The sequence below is a fragment of the Mesoplodon densirostris genome, chromosome 9, assembly GCF_025265405.1.
Source record: "Mesoplodon densirostris isolate mMesDen1 chromosome 9, mMesDen1 primary haplotype, whole genome shotgun sequence".
Taxonomy (NCBI): Eukaryota; Metazoa; Chordata; class Mammalia; order Artiodactyla; family Ziphiidae; genus Mesoplodon; species Mesoplodon densirostris.
In genome coordinates this window covers 43,249,979-43,277,661 of record NC_082669.1, presented here as the reverse complement: position 1 = coordinate 43,277,661, position 27,683 = coordinate 43,249,979, and the positions used below count along the sequence as shown (strand labels likewise).

The window sequence follows — 27,683 nt, the reverse complement described above, 5'->3', positions numbered from 1 at the left end:
TTTGTTAAAGGGAACGGGTATGCTCCAATCTATATTTCAGAAGATAACTCTGGCATTTTGTAATGGATGGCATAGAGATGACTTCATGCTAGAAGATAAAGTTCGTAGGAAGATTTAAGTCCAGAGAGCTAAAGTGGTGGAATCTGGCTACTGACACAAAGCCTAACTTAAGTATTTTTGAACTTTAAAGAAAATATACTAATGTCCATGGAAAAGCCTGTTTGCAACTTAATTGCATAACTAGTTTAATTATTACTTGATGTGATTCATAACAGTTAAGAAATCAGAAAGATTAGCTGTTTCCCAATCTGTTTTTTTCTTCGTATATACATATAACCTGGATATTCTTTAAGAAAACATTCATATCTGACATTGGTGGTGGTTTATGGCACCATTTTTAAAACTGCATCTGGTGACTCATTAGTGGGTTATGAAATTGATATAGTGGATCACCATCAATCATTCCTTTTAGTTGCTTGAAATGAAATAAAATAGGAAACACAATATTGTCACACATACGTGGAATCTAGAAAAATGGCAGAGATGACCTTATTTGCTAAGCAGAAATAGAGACAGATATAGAACACAAATGTATGGATACCAGCGGGGAGAGGGGTGGGGTGGGAGGAATTTGGAGATTGCGGTTGACACATATACACTATTGATACTATGTATAAAATAGACAACTGATGGGAACATACTGTATAGCACAGAGAACTCTACTTAATGCACTGTGGTGACCTGAATGGGAGGGAAATACCAAAGAGAGGGTATGTGTGTGTGTGTGTGTATATATATATATATATATACACATATATACATATGGCTGATTCATTTTGCTGTACAGAAGAAGCTAACAGGACATTGTAAACCAAATATACACCAATAAAAATAAATTTAAAAAATATTGTCACACATAAAAGAAGTGTTCTGTGAAACTTTTTTCCACGTGTGTATATACACACACACACACACACGACGGATAGAAAATGTATTTCTTGCCATGAGATGCAATAAAAAAAATTAGAGCAATTCTGGTGGAAGGGCTAAGGGCTCAGCACTGTAGTAAATGCTGAGAAGCAAGAGGTGAAGGAGGGATTCTGACCTGGTAATGGCATAATCCCTTACTCTTATGGAATCTTCTAGAAGTAAAAATTTCATATAAGGAAAACTATTAGAGAGCAGTGAAGGAAATACATAATACTATCAAGCTTAGAGAAGTCAAATGCAGCTGGATGTTCAGACAAGGTTTTGTGGAAGAAGGAGGATTTTAAAAGATCAGTAAATAGATAAAAATCAGCAGAACTTAATGTGCTGCAATTAAGGCGTGGGAAGGTGACTTATTTCACTGAAAAGCATTCACACAGGGAAGTGATGGCAAATAACTTTTGACTTGTCAATTACAGTGCTAGTCTCTTTCTAGCTTTTCCTATATTGGATTCCTGGAGAGCTTTGCAATCATTTCATTTGCGTTCATCACCACTAACAAGCACCCACTAATCTAGCAAGGTTTTGAAATCAGTAAGCCACATTTTTAAAAAATCAGTACTTCTTGTTAATTTCCTTGTACTTTTTTTCTTTAGTCTGATGTCATCCATCAGAGTGTGTATGAACTGATCCATACTGAAGACCGAGCTGAATTTCAGCGCCAGCTGCACTGGGCATTAAACCCTTCACAGTGTCCAGACTCTGGACAAAAAATTGATGGTAAGAATGCTGACCAAAAGATAGTGTTGGGGATTTTTTGATATAATTCTGTGAAAGAAGGCAGAGAACCTTTAGGGGCATAGAACTCCATGGTGAAGGTTGGGAAGAAGGGGAAAGACATGAATCTCTGGCTGTGGGCCAGAGCCAGGTCACAGGGAGCCTGGTGACCTAAGGGGGGTTTTGACAGATGACAGCCATTGATGAATTTCACGTGACAAAGTATAGCCATATACTCACTAATATATTGTATAAAAAGAACTCTTACACTATTGTGAAAAGGGGGAAGGAATGTACAAGGTTGATTCTGGAGTGTGCATAAATTGTTCTGTGTTTAAAATGCACCAAATATAAAAGCAGACTAGCATATGCAAGGATAAAAAACCTTCTTTCAATGCAAGCAGTGTTTTCACACATCTGTGAAAATGTTAAAAAGAAAAAAAGGCTTAGAAAATATAGAAATTGTTGACAGGATAGCTCAATAGAAATAAAAACAGCCGAATAGGTAAAGTTCTATGTAGTGAAAATGTTATTCAATAAGTTTTAATTCTTTTCACTAGCTCCCCTTCTGAAAGCGATTTTTCTTTTGTAATCCAAATACAGACTTCGGTTTAGAAATTAACACAAATTTCAGCTGTTCAAACACTTAGTTTTACAGCAAAATGGGAAGTAACTTTGTGTTGCTATTATTTCTACAGAAGCTAATGGCCTCTCACAGCCAGCAGTCTATTATAACCCAGACCAGGTTCCTCCAGAGAACTCTTCGTCTATGGAAAGGTGCTTCGTTTGCCGACTAAGGTGTCTGCTGGATAATTCATCTGGTTTTCTGGTAAGGTGCAAAATCTTTTACTGCCATTTACTATTAAGTTTTAGAAAATTAAAAAGAAAAGTGAAACCAATTTAATTTGAATGTATTTGAGTTTAGGTTATAAAAATCTACTTTATTAAATAATTTTATAAAGGACAGTAACGTTTTAAAAATATCTTCCATAACTCAAAATCTCTATCCTTTAGGATGCAGTAACAAAGACTGAGTGGAATAACAGGGAACTCTCTATCTTTCCCCTTTTTTTCGACTTTTTAGGTATATGATAGAGAATTATATAGCACTTCTTTGGCAGCAGACTGCTTACCCTCCTTGGATTTAATGCCTGCCAAATGGAAAAATTATCACGGCCTTTTCCGCATGGCTGGAATAACTGCTGTGTAAAAAAGTGGTTGTGTCTTCATGATGGCAGGATCCTCCTTTAGTATGAAATGCTCTTGAGCAGTGTGAACTCCTGAGTAGGATGGCCAGGGAGCAGTGTAGGCAGGACGCTAAGAGTAGAGACGGCCCGGCCCGTCAGGTGCCTGTGTCTTGAAGATTGTGCACTCCACCAGGTACAGAAGAAGAGACAAAGCATGTTGCATATGACTTTTGTGACTTATCAGGAATTGGAAACATAATCAAATCTATTAGCAAACGATGATTTTTGTTGGTGTGTTTATTCCTGAAGATAGTTTTGCTGACCCAGAATTAGAACTGTGCTTTGAGCTAGTTTCCTAGTACTGATCATCAGTTAGTATGTTATGTCTAGGTGGAATTTTTGTGTAATTGGGCCTTTTCTCCCTTGGGCTGCTCTCATATCGATGTCAGAATCATCCCTTGGCCTGGTACTGTTTTAAGCAACCAGATCATAGTCATGATTAAATTGTCTCTGTTTCCTCTGTCTTCTAAAATTATTCTTTAATAGAGTTGTGTGTTCTTTGTATGGCTTTATGATTCATTTTAGTGTTTTTAAACAGTTGTTTTATCTCTCTATAAAAGATTCCCATGAATTTTGAAATATACTGAGCTGTGGACTAATCCACAGACTATATCTGAAAATTAATATGTACTTGTGGCTTTATCACTATTCATTCGTTTAGGAAATAGAGTTTGACTGTGCGGTATGCACGGACCCGTGCTAGGTGTGGATGGTAGGGCAGCCGCAAGGTCAGAAAACCATTAGGTCTTCCTTTTGTGACCTATTAAAGCACTGAGTGGTTCACTTACCAATTCCTTGAGGATAGCCCTCATACTACCTTTTAGGATATTTTTAATGGGCTTTCTGGGGAGAAAGGAATTCAAGTCACATTTGATAGCCTCATGAACTTTTATGGAATTATCAAGAACACTGGAAATGGCCTTGATGGAGCCTTTACAAAGGAAACATTTTAAAGCGTTGATCTTAATGAACTGTGTTTTGGTTTTTTAAGGCAATGAATTTCCAAGGGAGATTGAAGTATCTTCACGGACAGAACAAGAAAGGGAAAGATGGATCAATACTTCCACCTCAGTTGGCTTTGTTTGCAATAGCTACTCCACTGCAGCCACCATCCATACTTGAAATCCGAACCAAAAATTTCATCTTTAGAACCAAACACAAGTTAGACTTTTCACCTACTGGTTGTGATGCCAAGTAAGTGAAACCTTTTCAGGTTTATTTTACCAAATGTATATTTTGTTGCAGTAAGTGTGTCTTAGCATGTATATATTTTCTATATGGTGTTGATTATAGTATTGTTTATTATTATAGTAGCTATTATTTCATACTTTACAGCATAGCCTTTTAAAATAAAATTTCATCACGTTCACAAATCATTTTATTATTTTACAATATTTGACACAATTTCTGTATTATACAGATGATGTGTTTATATAAGATTCAGTATCCTGATGACATTTATTGTTGGCTTGTTTTACATTTTTAAATTATACAAACTTTGACTTTTAGCCCTAGATGTTTAGTAACCAAAGCATGTTGCTACTTTTCTCCTTCCTAATAACGGGAATGCAGACAGGTTGGAGAAACCCTGCCCCTCAAAATGTAGTATAAGTATTCTAGAATTTAATTAGAGATTTTGTGTTTCACCTATATAATCTACTCTGTTAGACTGATCTTTAGCAACAATTTTCATGGTCTGTCTTTATTCAGGAGAAGAAAATAGTCTAAAAGTGAAATTTGCAACTATAAGCAAAAGAGAGCAGTTACAGAATTGTGTTTCTACCTGCTAGTGTGAAATTCTGAATGTCAACATAATACAGAAACTAGCATATAACTAATGAATTGATGTTGGCTACTTCATTTTTGTTAAATTTTAATTTCATTCTTATTTTGCCTTTTTTTAAAACAGAGGAAGAATTGTTTTAGGCTATACTGAAGCAGAGCTATGCATGAGAGGATCAGGATATCAATTTATTCATGCTGCTGATATGCTTTATTGTGCTGAGTACCATATCCGGAGTAAGTTGTAGTTTCTTATGAGCTTGGCTGTGAAAGCAGCTTATGCTCTAGTACGTGTTTCAAATTATTACTAATGTAATGTGTTTAAGGAAACTATTTGGATAAACTTCTCCTTAGTATCACACAATTATGATTAGCCTGAGTTACACTATTTATTAGCTGCCACACAGGAATTAAGTAGTTTAATTACTCTGAAAATGACCATTTTGCCCACGTTTTTGCTCAGGAGTTTTTTTAATGGCATCATTTTTAATTCTAAAATTTATGTTAATAGAGATTATGCTTTAAAAGAGTATAGTAAAATATTAGGCTGTAGGAAATGTTACCTTTTTTTTAAAACGAAAACAATTTTCCCTCCAAACTCTATACTCTCTTTTCATGTGTTACGAGAATTGTCCGACTTAATCTTTTCTTGAACCATTTAAATAATAAATTTAGTATGAAACAGGAAAAAATAGCAATGCTGAAGAAGTATTTTGATACATTTTAATATACTGTGCTTAAAAGTCATCAATATCTTTATCATCTTTGGTGATATGTGAATTACATGTAGAAATATTACAGAGATTATTGTGTTGATTTTGGATCTGATAATTTCTTTTTTGTTTTAGTGATTAAGACTGGAGAGACTGGCATGATAGTGTTCAGGCTTCTTACGAAAGACAATCGATGGACTTGGGTGCAGTCAAATGCACGCTTAGTTTATAAGAATGGAAGACCTGATTATATCATTGCAACTCAGAGACCTCTAACGTAAGCACAAAGACCTAGAACATTTCATGTTTTGTTTTTTTATTTTAATAACACTTTGGTTTATAAATTCTCCTACATGAAAACCTAAAAATAAATTTTAAGAGAACTTACACTGGAAATAACAATTGAAAGGTAATATGTACAGAAAGTAGAAGGCATAGGGTAAGGACACTGAGAAAACAGAGTTAACAGAGTCTGTTTAACAAAACAGACTGTTAACAAAAGCTATCAATCACTTTTCCTTTGAGTATCTACAACCCTTATGTTTTGGAATGTCTTATTTTTATCATTCAATTGAAAATATTTGTTAGTATTTATTTTGACTTTTTTAAATTCATGAATTATTTAGAAATACAGTGTTATTATATCCTTTGTGCTATTTGTTAGGAGATTTTCTAGTTGTCTTTGTTACTTTAAGCTTAATTGCACTGAAGTTAGAGAATAGTCTCTGAATGATTTCAGTCCTTTGAAATTTGTGGTGGCTTATTTTATGATCTAGTATATGGTCAATGTTAAAATATCCCATGTGCTCTTATCAATACATGTTCTGTTGTATGTATAGTGTTCTTTATATATCAGTGGTCTGGTTTGTGGTGTTCATGTTTTTATACATTTGATATTTTTGTTTGCTTGTTCTATTAGTTATTAAGAAGTTATGAGATCCATTGGAGCTCTTTACCTAATATGGATATTAAATTTTACATATATACACTCTGTGTAGTACATATGAACCTATAACTATGACATTTTCTCCATGCCTTGATTTATGAATTCCTTTCCCATGCAAAAATTTTTCATTTTCATATGTCAATCTTCCTTTAGAGCTTCTGGGTTTTATATTTTATTTCAAAGAGGCTCATTTTTTTATTTCAACAAGCCTCATGTTTATATTTGGATCTTTATTCCATTTGTAATCCATTTTTCAGGTAGGGATGGAACCTGAGTGTGAAATTAATGACTGTATTATCAAGTTTTTAGACAAATTCTAAATTAAATTTGTCTGAAAAACAATTTTAAGTACTTATCATCAAAAAGATATCTCTCAAAGTTCATGCTCCCTGCTATGAAACTCAACTACAGTGTATTTTGCTTGCTATTATTTTTTCTTTTCTAAAATTTCTTATTTTGAAATGTTTATGATGTGACTCTCCTTAACATACACAAACTTTCTTGTGCACAATTTTAGAGATGAAGAAGGAACAGAGCATCTACGAAAACGAAATATGAAGTTGCCTTTTATGTTTACCACTGGAGAAGCTGTTTTATATGAGGTAACCAACCCTTTTCCTCCCATAATGGATCCCTTACCAATAAGGACTAAAAATGGTGCTGGTGGAAAAGATTCTGCTACCAAGTCAACTCTAAATAAGGATTCCCTCCTGAATGCCATGATGCAACAAGATGAATCTATTTATCTCTATCCTGCTTCAAGTAGTACACCTTTTGAAAGAAACTTTTTCAATGACTCTCAGAATGAGTGCAGTAATTGGCAAAACAATGTTGCACCAATGGGAAGTGACAGTATCCTGAAACATGAGCAGATTGGCCAGTCTCAGGAGATGAACCCAACACTCTCTGGAGATCACGCAGGGCTCTTTCCAGATAATAGAAATAGTGACTTGTACAGCATTATGAAACACCTAGGCATTGATTTTGAAGATATCAAACACATGCAACAGAATGAGGAATTTTTCAGAACTGACTTTTCTGGTGAAGATGACTTCAGAGATATTGACTTAACAGATGAAATTCTGACCTACGTTGAAGACTCTTTAAATAAGTCTGCCTTGGGGTGTTCAGGTTACCATCAGCAACAGTCCATGGCTCTGAACCCAAGCTGCATGGTACAGGAGCACCTCCAGTTAGAACAGCAAGAGCAGCTACAGCACCATCCGAAGCACATAGCAGTGGAGCAGCAGCAACAGCTGTGTCAGAAAATGAAGCATATGCAAGTTAATGGCATGTTTGCAAACTGGAACTCTAACCAATCCGTGCCTTTTAATTGTCCTCAGCAAGACTTGCAGCAGTACAATGTCTTTTCAGACTTACCTGGGACCAGTCAAGAGTTTCCCTACAAATCTGAGATTGATACTATGCCTTACGCACAGAACTTTATTCCCTGTAGTCAATCTGTGTTGCCGCCACATTCTAAGGGTACACAGTTAGACTTTCCCATTGGGGATTTTGAACCAGCCCCATACCCTACAACTTCTTCTAATTTAGAAGATTTTGTCACATGTTTACAAGTTCCTCAAAACCAAAAGCACGGACTCAATCCACAGTCAGCCCTACTAACTCCTCAGACATGTTACGCCGGGGCTGTGTCCATGTACCAGTGCCAGCCGGAAGCTCAGCACAGCCATGTGGCTCAGATGCAGTACAACCCAACAATGCCAGGCCCGCAGGCATTTTTAAACAAGGTAAGGGTTTTATCAAACTGAATAAACCCTTTAGATGATTCTTCGTACATTATTAATTGAACCAAGTTATAAATTTTCTATGTCAGTGACTGATTTTAATCTATTAATCTGTAGCATTCATGTGAGAGAGCATTTTTAATTTTATCTATTTTTTTTATAAGCCATTACTTTTTTAATATGTTAGTAATACAAGTATATCATAGTTACCTGAAAGGAGAAAGAAATCAAGGAAAAAAGCAACATGGCCTTAAGTGACGACCAGGTGAGATTAGTTAGAAGTATATTATTTAGAATAATCTTGATTTTTAAAAATATGGCCTTTTAAAAATTCAGACTTCAAAAAGATTTAAATTTTTAAAAATATTTTCTTCAAAGCTCAATTTTTTTGCTGACATAATTGATTTACAATTACTTTCAGGTGTACAACATAGTGATTCAATATTTTTATAGATTATACTCTATTATTAAATATTGGCTCTCTTTCTGTTGAAATTGGGTTAAAATCAGTATAATTGTGCTTCCTTCAAGTGCTTTTGTCCTAGATGATCTCTGGAATTCAGTGCTTGGTTCCTTGGTGTTCTCTGGCAGTCCCTCTATGTGACCTGACCTGCCAGATCCTCATTTTATCCTTTAAGGTAGAATAGTTTTTTTCCCTGGCATTCTTTAAAAAAAAAAAAAAAAAAAAGTGTATCTCAGCTGGCTTTCTATCAGGGGACTCAAGCTGGATGTTTTATCTTTGTTTAAATGTGTCATTCGAACCCTTCTAGCATCCTGGTAACTTAAAAAAAAAAAGTGCTTGCTGATGATTGCAACTCTCTTTGGCCACCCAGGAATATATCATGTTTGCATTTATGCTTTTCCATTAGAAAATATTTAGTTCATTTTATCGTATATTTAAGTTTAGTTTTGAAGCGAATCCTGGTTATAAGACTATGTATTATAATAGTTTATAAATGTTACTTGCATCTTTTTTACTAATTGTTTTTTCTGGCCTTTTTATACACGTGGTTTTGTCTGATTATATTATGAGGTTTGTGTGATTATATATGAGCTTATTAATAGAAAATGGCTGTGAAAGTTCTTCTTATCCTCATTCCTGACTTCCTTCAGTTATTTAACAATTGGTTACAGTCTATCTCACAACACTGCTGTGAAGTAAGCCTGGGTAGGTAACTTCTGTACAGTTTACTGTACAAGTTAATTATGTAAAATTACATTTTGAACAGGGCCTGCATTAGCATGAGTTCCTTACAGTATTTTCTTCCCCCACTGTTTTGTATTACTTCTTTATGAATGATAAGAATTCTAGACCTATATATTCCCCCTAGGAGTTATTAAAACTAAAGACAATTAAAATTCCATTTGTGGCTCACATTATATTCTGGTGGACAGCACTGCTCTAGGCAATGAAGAGAATTGCTGATGTGCATTGTATTATGACTGATGACAGTAATTTATTCAAAACCTACCATTCTCTGGGCACTTACTATATATCCCCTTTGAAAACTCGACGAAGTTTAGAAGCAGTCTGTTTTGATTACTGAGACCTAATGTTACATAGGCTTTAGAAAGTTAGGTTTTATTCAGAGCAATTAAGGGTATGATTATAATGTTACTTTCACTAATTATATTCTAAAATACGAAAGGCTCTCTAATCTGTAAAAATCCTACAGAACTACGCATCTCTGTCCTCCCTCCTTTTTTTCAGTAGCAGTTATGGAAATCAGCCTAATTTCATTGTTACACGGCAAGAGCAAGTATTTTACTTTGGTAACTTATTTCCATAATTAGGACAGTAATGTTAGTAGTAAAGCATGTTATGAATTAAAAAACTTGGTTCTAGCAATCATATATGTAATATGTTAAGAAACTTACCTCCTTTGAGAAGGCTCTAGGTTATCTGTAGTCCAGTGTAGTGATCTTCGATGTAATTAATTCATTGGTACCTAGAACTTTTGGATAAAATCTGGTCAAAACAAACTTACTTATGCCAGAGAGTACAGTTACTGTGATTCACGATTGGTACTCTCTGATCCATCAGTTCCTATCCAAACCAAAGGCAGCTAGCTCACTGATCAAGTACTCTCTCAGTGTATGGAATGCCAAATCTGCAGTGAGACAATGGTATTATTCATCCATACCATGTAATAGAGAAACTAAAAGGCTGTAAACGCAACTAATACAGAATATATGTTCAGTATGTCTTCACTGAATGATTTAAAATTTAGCAGCAGGAAAGGAATTTGAAGTTTAACAACGTGCAGGACAAAGATTTTAAAAATACATTTTCATACATCTAATGGCTTAAGGTATACGAAGGATCTGTTCTAATAAGTTGCATTGCAATTTTTGTTTTCAGTTTCAGAACGGAGGAGTCTTAAATGAAACCTATCCAGCTGAATTAAACAGCATAAATAACACTCAGCCCACCGCCCATCTTCACCCGTCAGAAGCCAGACCTTTCCCTGACCTGACATCCAGTGGATTCCTGTAATTCCAAGCCCACTCTTCATCTTGGTTTTTTGATTAAATTCGTTTGTGAAACATCATTAGGGGGTAATAAAACTGTCATTGTTGGATGTTAGCAAGTTCACGTGGAGGCATCGATGTATGTAGTTCTGTTACTCCAAACCAAATTTTAATGATTTTATAAGAGGAGTTAATTACATATATTACCATCATTAAAATAGAAAGTATGCTGCCACAGAGGAGTGAAATAATCTACACTTTATAGTATTCTGAGATACCACAGAATATACAAAACTTATTCAGGGGGACATTATGACACTTTTAAATAAGAAAATTTTCTCTGTTGGAATTATTTCTGTCAGAATAAAATGAAATACTTCGAGTTTTGAACTTCAACATTCTTATTAGTGTACCAAATATGAACTGTTTTCTTCCATTTGTAGCTTCTGCTTTTATCTCGTTAACGAGTGCTTTGGTGCTTTTATAAACAGATAGTCTCAGTGCTCTCCTCCTTCCTTGGTAATGTAAGTGCCTCACAATTTTTTCTACCTATAACACTGTAGGAGTATGTTTTATATAAAATACACTTTCTCTTTTTAAAATTAATAACATTCTGCACACAAATATTATCAGTGTTTCAGTCATTTTTATTAATCCAGGCATGTTTTAACTGTGCTACTCACCCACTTTCTTCAGGTAAAGGGCAAAGAATGGTTGAAAAGATAATTATTTAATCTAGCTGTTTCTAGACTTTAATGTTGCTGTGTGCCTTATGTTGAAAAAGTTTGAAAGGGAAGATGTCTTTCCAAATTATTTTTTAATTATCATATAAATAAGACAGCAGCACTAAAATTTAAACAGTTTTCAGAAGTAAGAGATATACCACCATTTAGCTTTACTAAAATCTCCACCTTAGTAGTTGAATGTTGCAGTGTAAAGAATCTGCTGTTAAATGCAACAGAATTGAACTTAAAATGTATATTAACTTAAAATGAAGAGAAGCAGCTTTATTTTTAGCTCTTTAATAAGTAAAGCACCCATTTCAATATGTATAAATTCTTTAAAAACTGTTGTAGATCTATGTTCCTTTAAGATGTTGGAATATGCTGACTTTATAAATTTCACTTCTTAGTACAGTGGAAACTGTTTTTCTCATATTTGAGGAGTGTTAAGATTGAATATAGCAATGTTTGGTGCAAAGTATTGGTATGAGTGAAAAGAATGGTGCATTGTATAGTTTATAATGAACAAAATTATTTGTAAAATATTTTGTCTTTCATTTAAAGATAGTGCATACCTTATATATGCACATAAATAATTTGTTTGGGTCTTAACGTATTTTATCAGTCTTTTTAAGATAGCAAATAATGAATCCAGCTTCTTTCAAAAGTTGGTATTAAGAAAAAGACAATCATGCAGTTCTCTTAACTTCAAATATTAGGTTTCTATGATATAATGATCTCTATTATCAATAAGGCAAATTAATCAGGCTACTAATTTAACCATCCTCAGGTGACTTAAAAGTGCCACCATCTGCCTTTCTTTTATTTAAATATGACATCTGAAAGGCATAGACACATTTTGCATGTATTATATAAAAACATGATGGAATCCCACACTGAAATGTTTTAAAATACATTAAAAATTTTTTTTAGTAAATTAATGTATATAAAAGTGACTTCAGACAAAATATCTACATCAGTTTTATGCATTTTCAGACAAAATCTTGAACCTGTAGAATCAGTTTAAGAGTTGAAAATAATAAATTTGTCTAAAACATTTCATAATTTGTTTCCAGCATGAGGTATCACTAAAGATTTAGACCAGTGATCCAGATTAATATTCCATGTTCACATTTAAACCTTTCACTAAAAGTCTTCATATAAACCATTTGTGTTAGTCTCTTCCACATGTTACTGAATGGTTTAGTGGGGGAAAAAATAGGCTTTTTAAATTGTGAATATAATGACAATCAAGTATACACTTTCTAAAAACTTAAAGCAATATTGTATATTTTTATCTATAAAAGTAACTAAAATTTATCTAAGAATAATAAAATCACATTAAAACAAATACACCTTTGTCTGTACTGCTAAGTGCCAAACAAAGGAAGAATGGTTTGTGTACTGCTGTATTGAGGGATTTATTTTTAGATGATGTGCACTTCTGAGGATGTGGATTTGCCTCATTTGATCTTTTTCCTATGTCAGGTTGTTCTTAAGTACCTGAAGATTTACCAGTGTTCCAATGTATTATATAGCTTTCAATCATTGCTATGCACAAACTAGTGTTTTTCAGTATTACTAAATTTGAGGTAAGTGTTTTCATGGGTATTCTCTCCTTCAAGATGTTAATGCTTACATATGCCGTGAATACATTTTTGTTTAAAATATGATTTATAATAAATATCCTTCCCTATTATCAAAAAATTGTACACGATAATATATATGGTAATAAAATAATCACCAAGTATGAATAATATGTTTTAATGCAAATTCTTCTTTCTAGTCCATATAAAGAAAGTGAGTATTTATAGTATAGTGTTATAGTTATATTAGATGAAAGCAGTCTTCAATATTTAAGGATAGGTTAAGTCAATAATTCATAAACTTCTTATAAAGTTCTGCCCCTGGATATTTTGGCCTTGACAGGAATATAAAAAAAAAAACACACTTCAAGTAACTTCATATGTTAAAATGCTTCTGAAATGGATGTTGTTTTAAACTTTGTATTATCAGTGTTATAGTCTAGTGGTATTTGTTCGTATCTCAGATTAAAATCCAACATTCCATTTTAATAGCCAATATTTTAAGAGTATTTATGACAAAAATTTAAACAACCCATGTTCTATTCTATGCTTAGATTAGAAAAGGTATTGCCCATGTTAAGCCTTTGGTGTTAAATTCATAACTATTAAACACTCACCAAGAATTCTGCAGTTAGAATTGAAGAAAAATTCCTGGGAAAAAATTTTCATTCTAGTAACAATTTTTTACATTAATTTTACATTTATTCTTAATCATTAGATATTTTTCTCAACAAGTCGATAAAAACATAGCAAATTAGCATCATACTTAATTCCGAATATTTGAGAAAGACTAACACTGTCTTTGGCCTACGTGCACAATATATTCAGTTTTAACTGTTTGATCTGAAAGAATCAAGAAAAATCCAGATAATATTTCTGATCCCTACTTTCAGTCAAATGACTTCATCAGCATGAATGACTTCAACTTGCCCCCTTGTCACCAAGCCTGTCAAACACTGACCAGGGATGTTAGCTACTCACAAGACTAGGGAATGTCTCTCAAGTTTTTTCCTAGTGTCCGCAGAGGACCATGCTTCCAGTTCCACTAGTACGACTGAAACCATCAAAACCCCCCACAGCACATCCTAAGTGTACATTTACCTCAACAATACCACTGTCCTCTGCTCTTAGGCCAACCTCCAACATGGGAGAAGGAGAAGCTCCCCGGCCTCCAAGATGGACACTCTCCCTAACCACAACCTGCCCCTCCATCCCTCCCCTACCCCCTCTCCCTTGGCAACCACAAGTCTGTTCTCTACCTCCAGAGGTTGGGGGTAGCAGATATAAGCTAATGTATTTGGAATGGGTAAACAACAAGGCCCTACTATACAGCACAGAGAACTGTATTCAGTATCCTATGATAAAGCATAATGAATAAGAATGTAAAAAAGAATGTGTGTATTTATATTTAACTGAATGACTTTGCTGTACAGCAGAAATTAACACAACACTGTAAATCAACTCCAATAAAACACCAAGCACCCTTCCTTTCCAGTTTTCATACACTCAGCTACTCCATCTCCCTCTTCCAGAGTCTTTTCTCTCCTATGGGCACCCCTGTATACCGGTCATCCTCTATCCCAGGAAAAAGAAAAATTACTTGATGCTGCATCCCTTTTCTTATTAAATTACTTCTTTGCCTCCTTTCTCTAAAGTAATGTTGGTCTCCTGAAATCTTGTTTTCTTCCCATTACGCTGCTTTGATGATGGTCACTTAACTTCCATCTTACCATAGGCTGATTCTCTATGGCCCTGCACCCTCAATGAACTTTTTTCCTCCCCTAGGTTCTATGACATTAGTTGCTCTGCATCCTGTTTATTCCCTCATTTGCCTTTGTTAGCTACTCTCATCTCCTCCCACCTGGCAACAGGCTTAGTTCTGACCACCATGTGTGGTTCTTTCTCTACATACTGACCCTTTGGAAGCTCATCCATTCTGCAACTACTACCTTTATGATGAATCCCCTCAAAATCTGATCTCACTTCTGAAAAAGGGTGAAATAAAAGACACCTTACCTTATCTCTGATTGACTTTCGTTGAGCATCCTTTCCTTCTAAGAGCAGCATAGCAAAGCTAAGCACACAGACTCTGAAGACTCCTGGCCTCAACACACACATGATGTGAATCATTGGGAAGGTTTCTTACTCTCTCAGCCTGAGCTTCCGTTTCTACAAAATAAGGATAACAGTAATAGGCACCTCACAGGATTCAATAAATAATTTATGTAAAAACAGTTCCCAGTTGCCAAAACTGGAACAATTTGAGCAAAAAAATAATAGCATTGGATTACAACCCAAAGAATAAAATATCCATGAGTCCATCCTGATATAAATAAATGATTGAACAAATAAATAAATGGGGAAGAAGGGGCAAATCTTCATTACAGGAAAATCACGAAAATAGGTAACTATGCCTTCCAATAGATGGAGCTTAATACCCCTCCCCTTGAGTGTGGGCTAAACTCAGCCTCTTGCTTCTAAAGAATAAAGTACAGAAAGGGGAAAAAAAATGTTTATATTGTAGAAATCTGGCAAGCACCACTTTAACCAAGAGATCGAGTTTGATATCAATTATGTCGTGGTGTTCTCACAGATATGATGCTATATGATCAGCACACTTCTGCTCTGTGGTATTTTCTCAAACACACATAGCCCTAGTCTAATCATCAGAAAATGTCAGAGAAACCCAAATTGAGAGACATTCCACAAGATTCCTGGGAGTATTCTTTAAAGTGTTAAGGTCAAGAAAAACAGCCGTTGAGACGTCACAGGTCAGAGGAGACTAAGGAGGCATGACAACGAAATACAAAGTACAACAGGGTATCTGGGATTGCATTCTGCAATAGAAAAGAGGCATTAGTGGAACAACTGCAGAAAGCCGAATCACGTTTAGTTGATACTACTGTACCACTGTCATTTCCTAGCTTTACCAATGTACCACGGTTATGTAAGAGGTTAAGTTTAGAGGAAAACGGATGAAGGGAAGAAAGAAAAGTCTGTATCTTCACAACTTTTATGTAAATCTAAAATTATTCCTAAATAGTTAATTTAAAAATCATTTTTCTATTAAAAACACAGTTTTGTTTGTCACATAGCAAGTACTCAATACATGTCTGCCATGACTCATATTTCCCTGTGATTTCCAATCAACCTCTCCTCAGTTGTAGGTGAATCTCTACATTGACCCTACTCCTCATTCTGTTTACTTCTGATGTCATGAATATCTAGGTTTTTAGTCTCTAGTTCAGTGTTGCTTTCTACTTTAAAGTCCTGATATCATCCTTATCAATGATCCTTCTAGCCTTGTTTCCGTAACTACTACACATCAATATAACCTATTTTTCCATTCCAGCCAAGAATAATCACATCTCATACTTTGAGCATTTGTAACTGCCGTATTTTGGCCAACTTGAAATTTCCTCTTCTCATCACACCATCTTTCGTCCACGTTCCCATTCCTTTCTTCTTTATTCAACTAGCTCTCTGTGTTCCTTGTGATCTCTAGCCCCATGAGTACCCATTGTTCGTTTTCAGTCCATCTGCCTGGACCTCAGTATCAGGGTTTCAGCAGTATGTTTGCTTGTACCCTGGAATTGCTCACTTCCTTATTGGAAACTGCCACTCCAATCCATAGCCCCGGCCAAAACATTTCTTTTCCTGATAACCAGTTTTGCTAGAAAAAGTGACAAACCTGGAATAATGGCCTCATCACAAATGTTTCACCATGTCTGTGGCAGAAACTGACAGTTACGGAACACACCACCAGCATCTTCCCTTCCTTCTTTGTAAGGGAACTGACATTCCTCTGGTCACAATGAGGGAACAAAACTGTATTTTCCAGCCTCCTTTGTGAACAGGTGTAGCTGATAAAAGTTCTGGCCAAATATACGAAAGCAAAACTTTTGTGATACTTCCAAAAAGGCTGCTGAAAGAGACCTAATGCAGCTGCAAGGAGCCGTTTTTGCTTTTCTGCTTTTCCTTTCTAGCCAGCACACATGGGTGTGATCAATGGAGCTCTAGCAGCTCTCTTGAACCATGAAGATAGACGCCATAAACTAGGATGGTGAATTGAAAACAGGATGAACCAGGGTCCCTCACGACTTGGAGCCACATGTTTGGAACCACCAAATAAACCCTGTCTGTGTACCTTGTGACTTCTTTTATATAAGAGATAAATAGACTTCTGCCTTGGTTAACCTATCACTCTATTATCTATCCCACCCCCACTGCCAGCCACCCACGGTATCTTCATCTTCTCAGTCTCTCCAGTGACGTTATCTCCAACTTGGCTCAAAAAAGTCTGATATAATTTTCAGTTTCCTCCTTTTTTACTTTTATGTTGCTATCAGTTATCCTCTCAGATTTTCCTTAACTCCTTTTTCTTGCATTTTCAGTCACTGAATGTGTTGGTTTCTCCAGCAAGCATCATCCATTTTCTTCTAAGGACAATAAATCAAACTGCTACTTCATTTTTTTTCTTCTTCCATGCATCCATTCACTCATTCATTTTTATTGTTTTACATCTGAATAGAGCAGCTTGCTACGGTTTGCTTTCTTCATTACTGACCTCTTATTTCTTAAATCTTCAGTGTGAATTTAACTACCACCAATTTGTATGTACAAATGTTCTATTAAGTCAAGGAATCTTCTTTCCTTGATACTTTCTTACCTTGGCTTCTGTAACACCGTACTCTAATTAGTTTCCTGATTTGATTACTCGTGGTCTCTCTCCTTCTATATTGCTAGATAGGCTTTTTTTTTTTTTTTAAGGTTCGATCTGTGTCCTTTTTCCTACCCTCCCCCTATACCTCTCTCTCTTTATAATCTCACCTAAGCAAATCACTGTGTATAACTCAATATGTAACCTAGACCTCTTTTCTGAGTTAGTGGCCCAGATTTCCAATGGTGTATTTTGTACAATATGTAATATAGTATAGTTTTCTTTTAAATATCCTACCAGCACCTTAAATTGTCTTTGAACAAAACTGAATGACTCATTTTCCCTCCTGAGTCTAGGGATTCTCCTAACATTTTTGTTAACACCTCCATTTCCATCTTCTAGGAGCTCAAACCCAATCCTCACAGCTGGCCCTCTCTATTACCACAGTAGTCAGTCCCACTGGACAATGGAATTCTTTGCTTCTGTACTTATAATCTAAGACACTTTAGCTTGAAACTATAGTTAGGAACTCAGCAAGAATGATCTGCCAACTTGCAGTAAGAAAAGACAGAATGGGAAGAAAAAAAACTTCTACCGAAGATCTGACAGGAACGTGTAGGGAGAGACTGGTTGTAGGGACTGAGAGAAGTTTCAAAATTGAAAACAAAAATGGTTTCAACAAACAAGGATTTGGGAGTGGTTACAGAGGAGGAGCAGGGAGTCATTCATTCATTCAACAAACATTTAGCCATCCAGGCCTACAGGGGGCCATTCTAGGTTGACCTTAAAGCATCCAGCTGAATAGTTCTCTATTTTACTCCATCATGGTGGGACCTATGGTGGGGTCCTCAGGATTTGGTGTCTCTGATGTCAGAAGAACTAGAAACAGTGTATTTTACTGAGTGTCCATGTGCCATCTGCATCTCTATCTATGGAGAGAGCTATTGAAAATTAGATTTGTGGACACCCCATGCTCACTGAATCCAATTTGTAGGCCTGAGAATCTTGTTTTTAACAAGCTACTCTGATGATATGATATGAAAACCACCAGGATAGTCTTACAATTTAAGTATTAGACTAGGGAGGCCTGCCCAGGCTACACTGTTCCTTACGTGATCCCAGTTGATCCTCTGGCTCCCAACTGACAAGTAAAATCATGTTTATTAGGTGAACTGCCCTTCTCTCGTGGTATGTGACCTTTAGGATATCACCATGTGCTTGGATGGAACTTAAGTCTGCCCCTTCAGCTTTCCTGTGCTGATGAGCTTAGACTTTTAAAACTCCAGGAGGCAGAACCAGCCCTGGCTTCCTTTCCCCATCTCCAACCCCACTGCCACCATCTTGGACAGGATCCACAGCCCCTGGAGATCAGTTTCTGATACCAGTTCTTCCACCTCTCTCTAGCAAACTTTTTCAGGAAGAGCAATGGACAGAACTCTGTTTTGCTGTCTAAAGTACACAGGCCTGCATGAAACAGCTTACAATTTAAGACCAACCAGAATTAGGAAGCAACACAAACCCATATATAGAAGAATTTATAGGGATCAGGGATTAATAGATTAGAAAAGAGTGATCTCTGATGTGATGACCTACTTCAAGTAACTAATATGCTAGCAAGGGTGAGGGGGAAGAGATTATTCTTGTCACTTATGGTCCAGAAGTTAATCCAGGATCAATGATAAAAGTTACAAGTTAACACATTTTACCTCAATATAAAGAAGACTCCATTATTGAAAGATGTCTGGAGATGAAATAGGCTGATTTGAAATGTAATGATCTCCCTCTCTCTAGAAACACCACTTAGAATTTATGCTGAGAAAATAATTCACTACTGTTTCCTTCTATTTCAGACAGTCTATCATTCCATTAACTTCCATGTTAGATGTGAGCTTTGAGATGTATTTCATACCCCCTGTTTTATGCTTGAAGAAAAAACAAGGCCCAGATACTATCCTGTGGAAGTCTCACAATTAGTTGATAAAATGATCTCACCTATCTTGAGTTCTGGTACAGTGTTCTTTCCTCAACACAAGAAGTTGGCTCTATTCCCCACTTAGGGAAATCAAAATATTTAAATAACTTTATTTTTAAGCTTTATGTATGAAATTTTTGTTTTCCTTCTATTCAGAATTATAGTTTCACCCTCCTTTCCAACAGAACTGGATATCCTAATGCTTGTGGAAAGTCTAAAAATTTATCTCAACTCCATTTCCCCATCAGGTTGTATCTTCAAAAAATTTTAAACCACATATTTGTTGACATTTTAGGGTACTGAAATCTAATTTGGGGACTTTGCCATAAACATTTAGAACTGAGACTGAACTCTGTGTTTCAGAATTAGGTTGACATGAATTCTGACTAAATGAATATCTATTTCAAGGATGTTAATTTCCATTATCTGGGAAGACATTTCCCTTCTTCCTTGTTCAATCAACTGACATGTAGAAAATCCAGACCAGCTGCCTTTGAATATTGAGTGTTTCATTGCACTTAAAAGGGGATAGAAAAATTTACCTTATTGTCAAGGTAAACTGTGAATGGTCTGAGATTCTACCCTACATTCAAGCCAACAGGTTAACCAGCTGCAGAAAGACATGTGATTCCTGGGTCAGAGTCAAAGGGCACTTGATAACTTACAACAGTAGCAGCAACCAGTGTCAGCATTTGTGTTGGTTCCCCACAAGGCAAGACAAACATCCCCACATACAGTTACAGGAAAGGAACCCTGACCTTAGGGAACCCAAATCTTTCATGACAGCAGTACACATGCCTGACCCTTTACTCTGAAGGGAGACACTGTCACTATCTTCTAAGACTGTTCACTATACAAACATCCTTGGAAAGATGGTTCAGAACAAAAGCAGTCAGTGCCTCTGCTTGCAACACGTGCAGAAACACAAGAGACCCTTGGAGAATGGTCTCCAGCACTTACCCTGATGGGCTCTGCTTGCCCTTTCAAGTAAAATGTTCATCCTTCCTCTGTTGACTGCCTCCTGTTTTGACTACACAGAGGATTGTTATTTGAGGGGGGGGGGGCAAACCTGAAGCATTTTCTATCCTCAAGTTACATTATTCTGACTTTCCATGGAAATAGCTCTGAAACCCTGCCTTTAAGTCTCTGTTCCAAGTCCTTGTAAAGGGCAAAGATACCATGATGTTTACGATTCAGGGCAGGGGGCACTGGGTTTGAACTCTGACTCTGCTCCCTTGCTAGATGTGTAGTATAAACGCTCATTTAACATTTTGTGCCTTCATTCCTTCCTTTGTAAAAAGATGTAATGACTTTACCTTATAGGATCTTCATGAGACCCAAATGACGTAATACATGCAAAGTGCTCAGCACAGACACTGGCACATGACAATAAGTGTTAAAGAGAACCAGTCACAAGTACGGAAATTGAAACTGTGATTTTAAAACTCCCAACAAACAAAATTCCAGGACCAGATAGCTTCACAGGCGAATTCTATCAAACATTTAGAGAAGAGTTAACACCTATCCTTCTGAAACTCTTCCAAAAAATTGCAGAGGAAGGAATTCTCCCAAACTCATTCTATGAGGCCACCATTACCCTGATACCAAAACCAGACAACGATACCACAAAAAAGGAAATTAGTGACCAATATCACTGATGAATATAGACGCAAAAATCCTCAATAAAATACTAGCAAACAGAATCCAACAGCACATTAAAAGGATCATACACCATGATCAAGTGGGGTTTATTCCAGGAATGCAAGGATTTTCCAATATCCACAAATCAATCAATGTGATACACCACACCAACAAATTGAAGAATAAAAACCATATGATCATCTCAATAGATGCAGAAAAAGCTTTTGAGTTTGGCAAAATTTGACACCCATTTATGATAAAAACTCTCCAGAAAGTGGGCACAGAGGGAACATACCTCAACATAATAAAGGCCATATATGACAAACATCATACTCAATGGTGAAAAGCTGGAAGCATTTCCTTTAAGATGAGGAGCAAGACAAGGAGCTCCACTCTTGCCACTTTTATTCATCATAGTTTTGGAAGTCCTAGCCATGTCAATCAGAGAAGAAAAAGAAATAAAAGGAATCCAAATTAGAAAAGAAGAAGTAAAACTATCACTGTTTGCAGATGACATGATACTATACACAGAAAATCCTAAAGATGCTATCAGAAAACTACTAGAGCTCATCAATGAATTCAGTAAAGTTGCAGGACACAAAATTAACACACAGAGATCCATTGCACTTCTATACACTAACAATGAAAGGTCAGAAAGAGAAATTAAAGAAACAACCCCATTTACCATAGCATCAAAAAGAATAAAATATCTAGGAATAAACCTACCTAAGGAGACAAAAGACCTGTACTCCAAAAACTATAAGATGCTGATGAAAGAAACTGAAGATGACACAAACAGTTGGAAAAATATACCATATCCTTGGATAGGAAGAATCAAATTGTCAAAATGCCTATACTACCCAAGGCAATCTACAGATTCAGTGCAATCCCTATCAAATTACCAATGGCATTTTTCTCAGAACTAGAACAAAAAATCTTAAAATGTGTATGGGAACACAAAAGTCCCTGAATAGCCAAAGCAAACTTGAGAAAGAAAAACAGAGCCAGGAATCAGACTCCCTAACTTCAGACTATACTATACTTTAGACTATACTGAAGTCACCAAAACAGTATGGTACTGGCACAAAAACAGAAATATAGATCCATGGACCAGGATAGAAAGCCCAGAAATAAACCCATGCACATATTGTCAATTAATGTACAACAGAGGAGGCAAGACTATACAATGGAGGAAAGACAGTCTCTTCAATAAATGGTGCTGGAAAAACTGGTTAGCTACATGTAAAAAATGAGATGAGAACATTTTTTAACATCATACACAAAAACAAACTCAAAATGGATTAAAGACCTAAATGTATGACTGGATAATATAAAACTCTTAGAGGAAAACATAGGCAGAGCACCCTTTGACGTGAGTCGCAGCAGTATCTTTTCTGAGCCATCTCCTAAAGTAAAGGCAATAAAAACAAAAACAAACAAATGGGACCTAATTAAACTCAAAATCTTTTGCACAGCAAAGGAAACCATAGACAAAATGAAAAGACAACCCACAGAATAGGAGAAAATAATTGCAAACGATGCGATCAACAAGGGATTAGTCTCCAAAATTTACAAACAGCTCATGCAGCTCAGTATCAAAAAACAAACAACCCAATCAAAAAATAGGCAGAAGACCTAAAAAGACATTTTTTCAAAGAAGGCATACAGATGGCCAAGAGGCACATGAAAAGATGCTCAACATCACTAATTATTAGAGAAATGCAAATCAAAACTAAAATGAGATATCACCTGACACCAGTCAGAATGGCCATCATCAAAAAGTCTACAGACAATAAATGCTGGAGAAGGTGTGGAGAAATGGGAATCCTCCTACAGTGTTTGTGGGAATGTAAATTGGTACAGCCACTATGGAGAACAGTGTGGAGGTTCCTTAAAGAACTAAATATAGAGCTATACCATATGATCCAGCAATTCCCACGCCTGGGCTTATATCCCTAGAAAAACATAGGTCAAAAGGATACATGCACCCCAATGTTCATTGCAGCGCTGTTTACAATAGCCAAGACATGGATGCAACCTAAATGTCCATCGACAAATGAATGGATAAAGAAGATGTGGTATGGGCTTCCCTGGTGGCGCAGTGGTTGAGAGTCCGCCTGCCGATGCAGGGGACACGGGTTCGTGCCCCGGTCCCGGAAGATCCCACATGCCGCGGAGCGGCTGGGCCCGCGAGCCATGGCCGCGGAGCCTGTGTGTCCGGAGCCTGTGCTCCGCAACGGGAGAGGCCCCAGCAGTGAGAGGCCCGCGTACAGCAAAAAAAAAAAAGAAGAAGAAGATGTGGTACATATATACAGTGGAATACTACTCAGCCATTAAAAAGAATGAAATAATGCCATTTGCAGCAACATGGATGGACCTGGAGATGATCATACTAAGTGAAGTAAGTCAGGCAGTGAAAGATGACTATATGATATTGCTTATATGTGGAATCTAAAAAAAATGATACACATGAACTTATTTACAAAATAGAAACAGACTCACAGACTTAGAGAACAAAGTTATGGTTACCGGGGGAGGAAGGGTGCAGGGGAGGGATAGATTGGGAGTTTGAGATTGACATGTACACACCGCTATATTTAAAATAGATAACCAACAAGGACCTACTATATAGCACAGGGAACTCTGCTCAATATTCTGTAATAACCTAAATGGGAAAAGAATATGAAAAAGAATAGGTACATGTATATGTATAACTGAATCACTGTGCTGTACACCTGAAACTAACACAGCATTGTTAATCAACTATGCACCAATATAAAATAAAAAATTTTTTCAGAAAACTCAAAAAAAGTGTTAAAAAATTGTTAGCTTTTATTGTTTCTGGAGTGTGTATTAGCTAAAGACCAACTTGCAATAATGAAGAGATCAAAGAATGAGTTGTTTTTGTCTCATGTGAGTGGGCTCTGCTCCAGAATGCCACCCAGGCTGGTGGGGCAGCTCTTCTATCCTCAATAGGCTCCAGCCACTGCTTCTTCCTACCAGGAGAAAGGAAAGGAAGGAACTTGTCCAGGCCAAGGATCTTTGAGAGCTTAAGTCAGAAGGTGCATACATTCCTTCTGCCCACATTCGGTACCCATGAACTTAGTCCTATGGTCACACCTGGCTGCCACCATCTGCCCAGAAACAATTCTATTTCTGTGGAAAAAGAAGAAACAGATTTTGGTGGGCAACTGAAAGGACCAAGAAAAAAAAATAAATATCACTTCTCTACTCCACCGGAATTTTGAAGCTATTGAGAAATAAGAAAAAAGTGTAAACAGGGAAAATGTCATCATTACTAGAAACTATAACTTGGAAGAGTCAAATGGGGATTGACCACTCCATTCCCCAGTCCTTAATCTAGACCTTAGAATAAACTATTCTGGGATATTTTCAATGAGTAGAGCCAGCCTACTTTCCCATGTCACTGCCTCTTGCCATTCCAGAGAGAGAAAAAGGGGAAAAGAGACCAAATTCCTCATGCCCGGGCCACTGATAGGTGTGCTCCACATATGTGAGGAGAGTGGACAGTGGCTGTCACCCACCCAGGCTTTCTACCATGGGGAGAATTAAGGAATAAGGCAAGAGGCTAGGAGTGCTCATCCTTCCCCATGGAAACTCGAGCAACAGGAAAAAGATTTTCCTGGCCAAACATCACCACCATCACCACAATCATTATTATTATAAGGCAAATTAATTTGGTAAAAACTTCTCTTAAGGGCCCTGTCCACTGTCCATTATTTTCTTCAATGACACCAATGAGATGCAGAACTAAGTCAGAGTTTAGACTGAGAAAAAAGACTTGTCTCTTCTGTCAAAGCGCTGCATGATTTCTTTCATTTACCTGTTTGCTCTGCCAGGAAGCACAGAATTCAGTTTTGTACTTAGTGCAACAGTTTCCCTCTGCCTTTATTTCTGGCAAATTTATTTGTGCTTCTGCCTGATTACTCTTCCTGCTTCATCTGTTACTTCCCTCTAGACGTCACCACTTTTAAGTTTTCATGTCAGCTGCCACAAATTCTTTTTAGTTAGGATATAAATTATCCTCATAAAGACGCAATCAGTAAATGCAGTGATGTAGGAAAAAATGTTGAAGAGAAGCATGCTATCCATGAGTGCTTTTGGAGAAAGTGTTGGCCAATTAAACTTGGGAGCATTTACAGGAGACACACTGGCTCAGTATAGAAGTAGCCTTAAGATGAAGGGATGATGACTATGAATAATGGTTTCAATCTTGTCTGCCTTTCTGGAGCTGTGACATTTTTTCATGATCCTTCTCTCTGACACTGCTAACTTGAAATTATTTGCACTGTCCATGAAATTCTTTACTTTTTGACCCCTCTAATATTCCCCATTGTGGTTGTCATATCTTCAACTATTTCCTATCCTACAGATTATCTGCTTACTTTTCTGGACCTGAGTAAAAAGGGCCCAGAGTGGGAACACTTGGGAGAACTGATGTGTGGATACATGCAAAACACCACTTTAACACTCCTACAAATAAGTAGGTGACACTGTAAGAAGCTTGTAAGTGCTTTCTTTTATAGGTGGAGTCATATTGCAACTTGAGTCATTATTCACAGGCTGATGAGAAAACTCAAATGACGCACTTAAAGATGCAAAAACTGAGGCGAAAGAGGCAAAGTGGCCTGTTCAGGTAGTGGTAGTGGGTACGGAATCTAGACTTTGCACCTCTGAATTGAGAGCACTTACAAAAAGTAAATCTTCTAATGGCCACCATCCAAGCACTTTGCTGTGATGCTGAAACCAACCTATCTCATGAACTCTATATCTCCAGGAGATGAATATAATTGTCCCAACATTACACATGATGAAACTATTTTAAAAAGATATCAAGACAACCAACATGGTGGCAGTAGATAAAATAATGCCCCCCCCACCACCAAAGATGTGCATATTCTAATCCCCAGATTGGATGGCAAGAGGGTCTTCACAGATGTTACTAAGGAAAGGAGCTTGAGATGGAATGGTTATCCTCTATTACCTTGGTGGACCCATGTAATCACAAGAGTCCTTATAAGAAGAAGACAGGAGGGTCAGAGTCAAGGGAGGAGATGTGATGACAGAAGGAGAGATGAGAGAGAGAGAAAGAAAGAGAAAAAGAGAGAGAGAGAAGATTTGAACATACTCTGCTGCTGGCCTTGAAGATGGAGGGCCACAGGCCAAGGAATGCAGGCAGCCTCTAAAAGCTGGAAAAGGCAAGGAAACCAATTCTCCCCTAGTGCCTTCAGAAGGAAGGCAGCCCTGCCAACACCCTGATTTTAGGGTTTCTGACTTCCAGTACTGTAAGAATTAATTTGCATTGTTTTAAGCCACTAAGTTTGTGGTAATTTAGGTATTACCACCAATAGGAAACTAATACGTTGGTTATCGATTTTAAGAAGGCAAGGGAGGCATTTGGGGAAGAAAACACTCCTCTGTTAAAATCATGTCTAGAGAAGAATAGAAGAGTCATTCTCTGTACCTCTCCCTGACCATTCTGCAGGAGACGACCAGGAAGGTCTGGCAGTAGTCCCCATCCCTCCACTCCACCCTTAGATACATCTGGGCCTGCAAAAGAACCTCCACTTTATAGATGAGAATGGTGCCTTACGGGCGCCAGCGTTGCCTTGCCTTTGCAAAGAAACGTGGAAGAACACAGCCAATGCACAGTTTCATTACAGCTTTGCCTTTTCCAGATGTCTAGCTCATGTCAGAAGCCAGGAAATACATTGCTTACAGCCCACATGTGTTTCTGAAGAAGGGTCCTGATAAATGTGTCTGGTCTTTGCAAATAACCCCCAAAATTGGCCTGATTCCTAGGAGAAGAATGGTTTTACTCCAGTAAGTTAGACATTACACAGGCAGTGTCAGTTATACAGCTTGAAGTGTTTGTTCTTATTTTAAAATTAATAAAGCCTTTTGGAGGATGCTATTTGCAACTATGCATCTAAGGTTCTTGTATATGGGGAAAAACACATTTTTACCTAGACCTTGACAGTCTCACACAGGTGGGTCTAAGAAAAGACCATTAAAAGAGAGTAAGTGACCCAGAAGTGTCAGAAAGCTTTTCTTTTCTGAACGCAGGGCAGCATATATCTGGTCAGTGCTTTATTTACTCAGAAATTTCACAACCATTATCAGAATTGATTCCAACGACTATGCTACAATAAGGTGAGTTTTTATGGAAAAGGAAGACTCCAAGAAGATTATGCAACACCGTACAGCCAGTAACTGGTAGCATCAAAAACTGTGCTCAAGTCATCTGACCTCCAAGTTCAAAAATTTTTTTAAGGATATTTCAGGTTGGTCTTCAATAGGATACAACAGGAATTGAATCACTGGTTTAACTACATGCATCAAACAGTTAAAATTTCCCTTGAAGTTGAGATGCTACACTGTGGGTTCATCTTCAGATAGCAGGGCAGGAATACGTGTGTGGAATCTGTTGAGGAAAAACTGCTGAGGAATTCCTACAGTGGAAGAAATT

The 27,683-nt window shown here is 36.8% G+C and overlaps 1 protein-coding gene and 1 long non-coding RNA gene across 2 annotated transcripts in view; one reads left to right on the top strand and one right to left on the bottom strand.

The window, feature by feature from the left end:
* Positions 1-10,994, top strand: part of AHR (aryl hydrocarbon receptor) — a 46,964-nt gene extending 35,970 nt beyond the window's left edge. Inside the window, exons 5-11 of the mRNA XM_060108262.1 lie at positions 1,584-1,707; positions 2,403-2,533; positions 3,943-4,145; positions 4,861-4,970; positions 5,582-5,723; positions 6,910-8,143; positions 10,503-10,994. Of these exons, the coding sequence (XP_059964245.1) occupies positions 1,584-1,707; positions 2,403-2,533; positions 3,943-4,145; positions 4,861-4,970; positions 5,582-5,723; positions 6,910-8,143; positions 10,503-10,637 (2,079 nt within the window). The 3' untranslated portion in view covers positions 10,638-10,994. The remainder of the gene's footprint in view (positions 1-1,583; positions 1,708-2,402; positions 2,534-3,942; positions 4,146-4,860; positions 4,971-5,581; positions 5,724-6,909; positions 8,144-10,502) is intronic.
* The window catches only part of LOC132496078 (uncharacterized), a 137,524-nt gene continuing 119,859 nt past the window's right edge, over positions 10,019-27,683 (bottom strand). Inside the window, exons 2-3 of the long non-coding RNA XR_009533368.1 lie at positions 14,937-15,089; positions 10,019-10,095 (exon numbers count right to left, since the gene is read on the bottom strand). This is a non-coding gene — a long non-coding RNA (uncharacterized LOC132496078). The remainder of the gene's footprint in view (positions 10,096-14,936; positions 15,090-27,683) is intronic.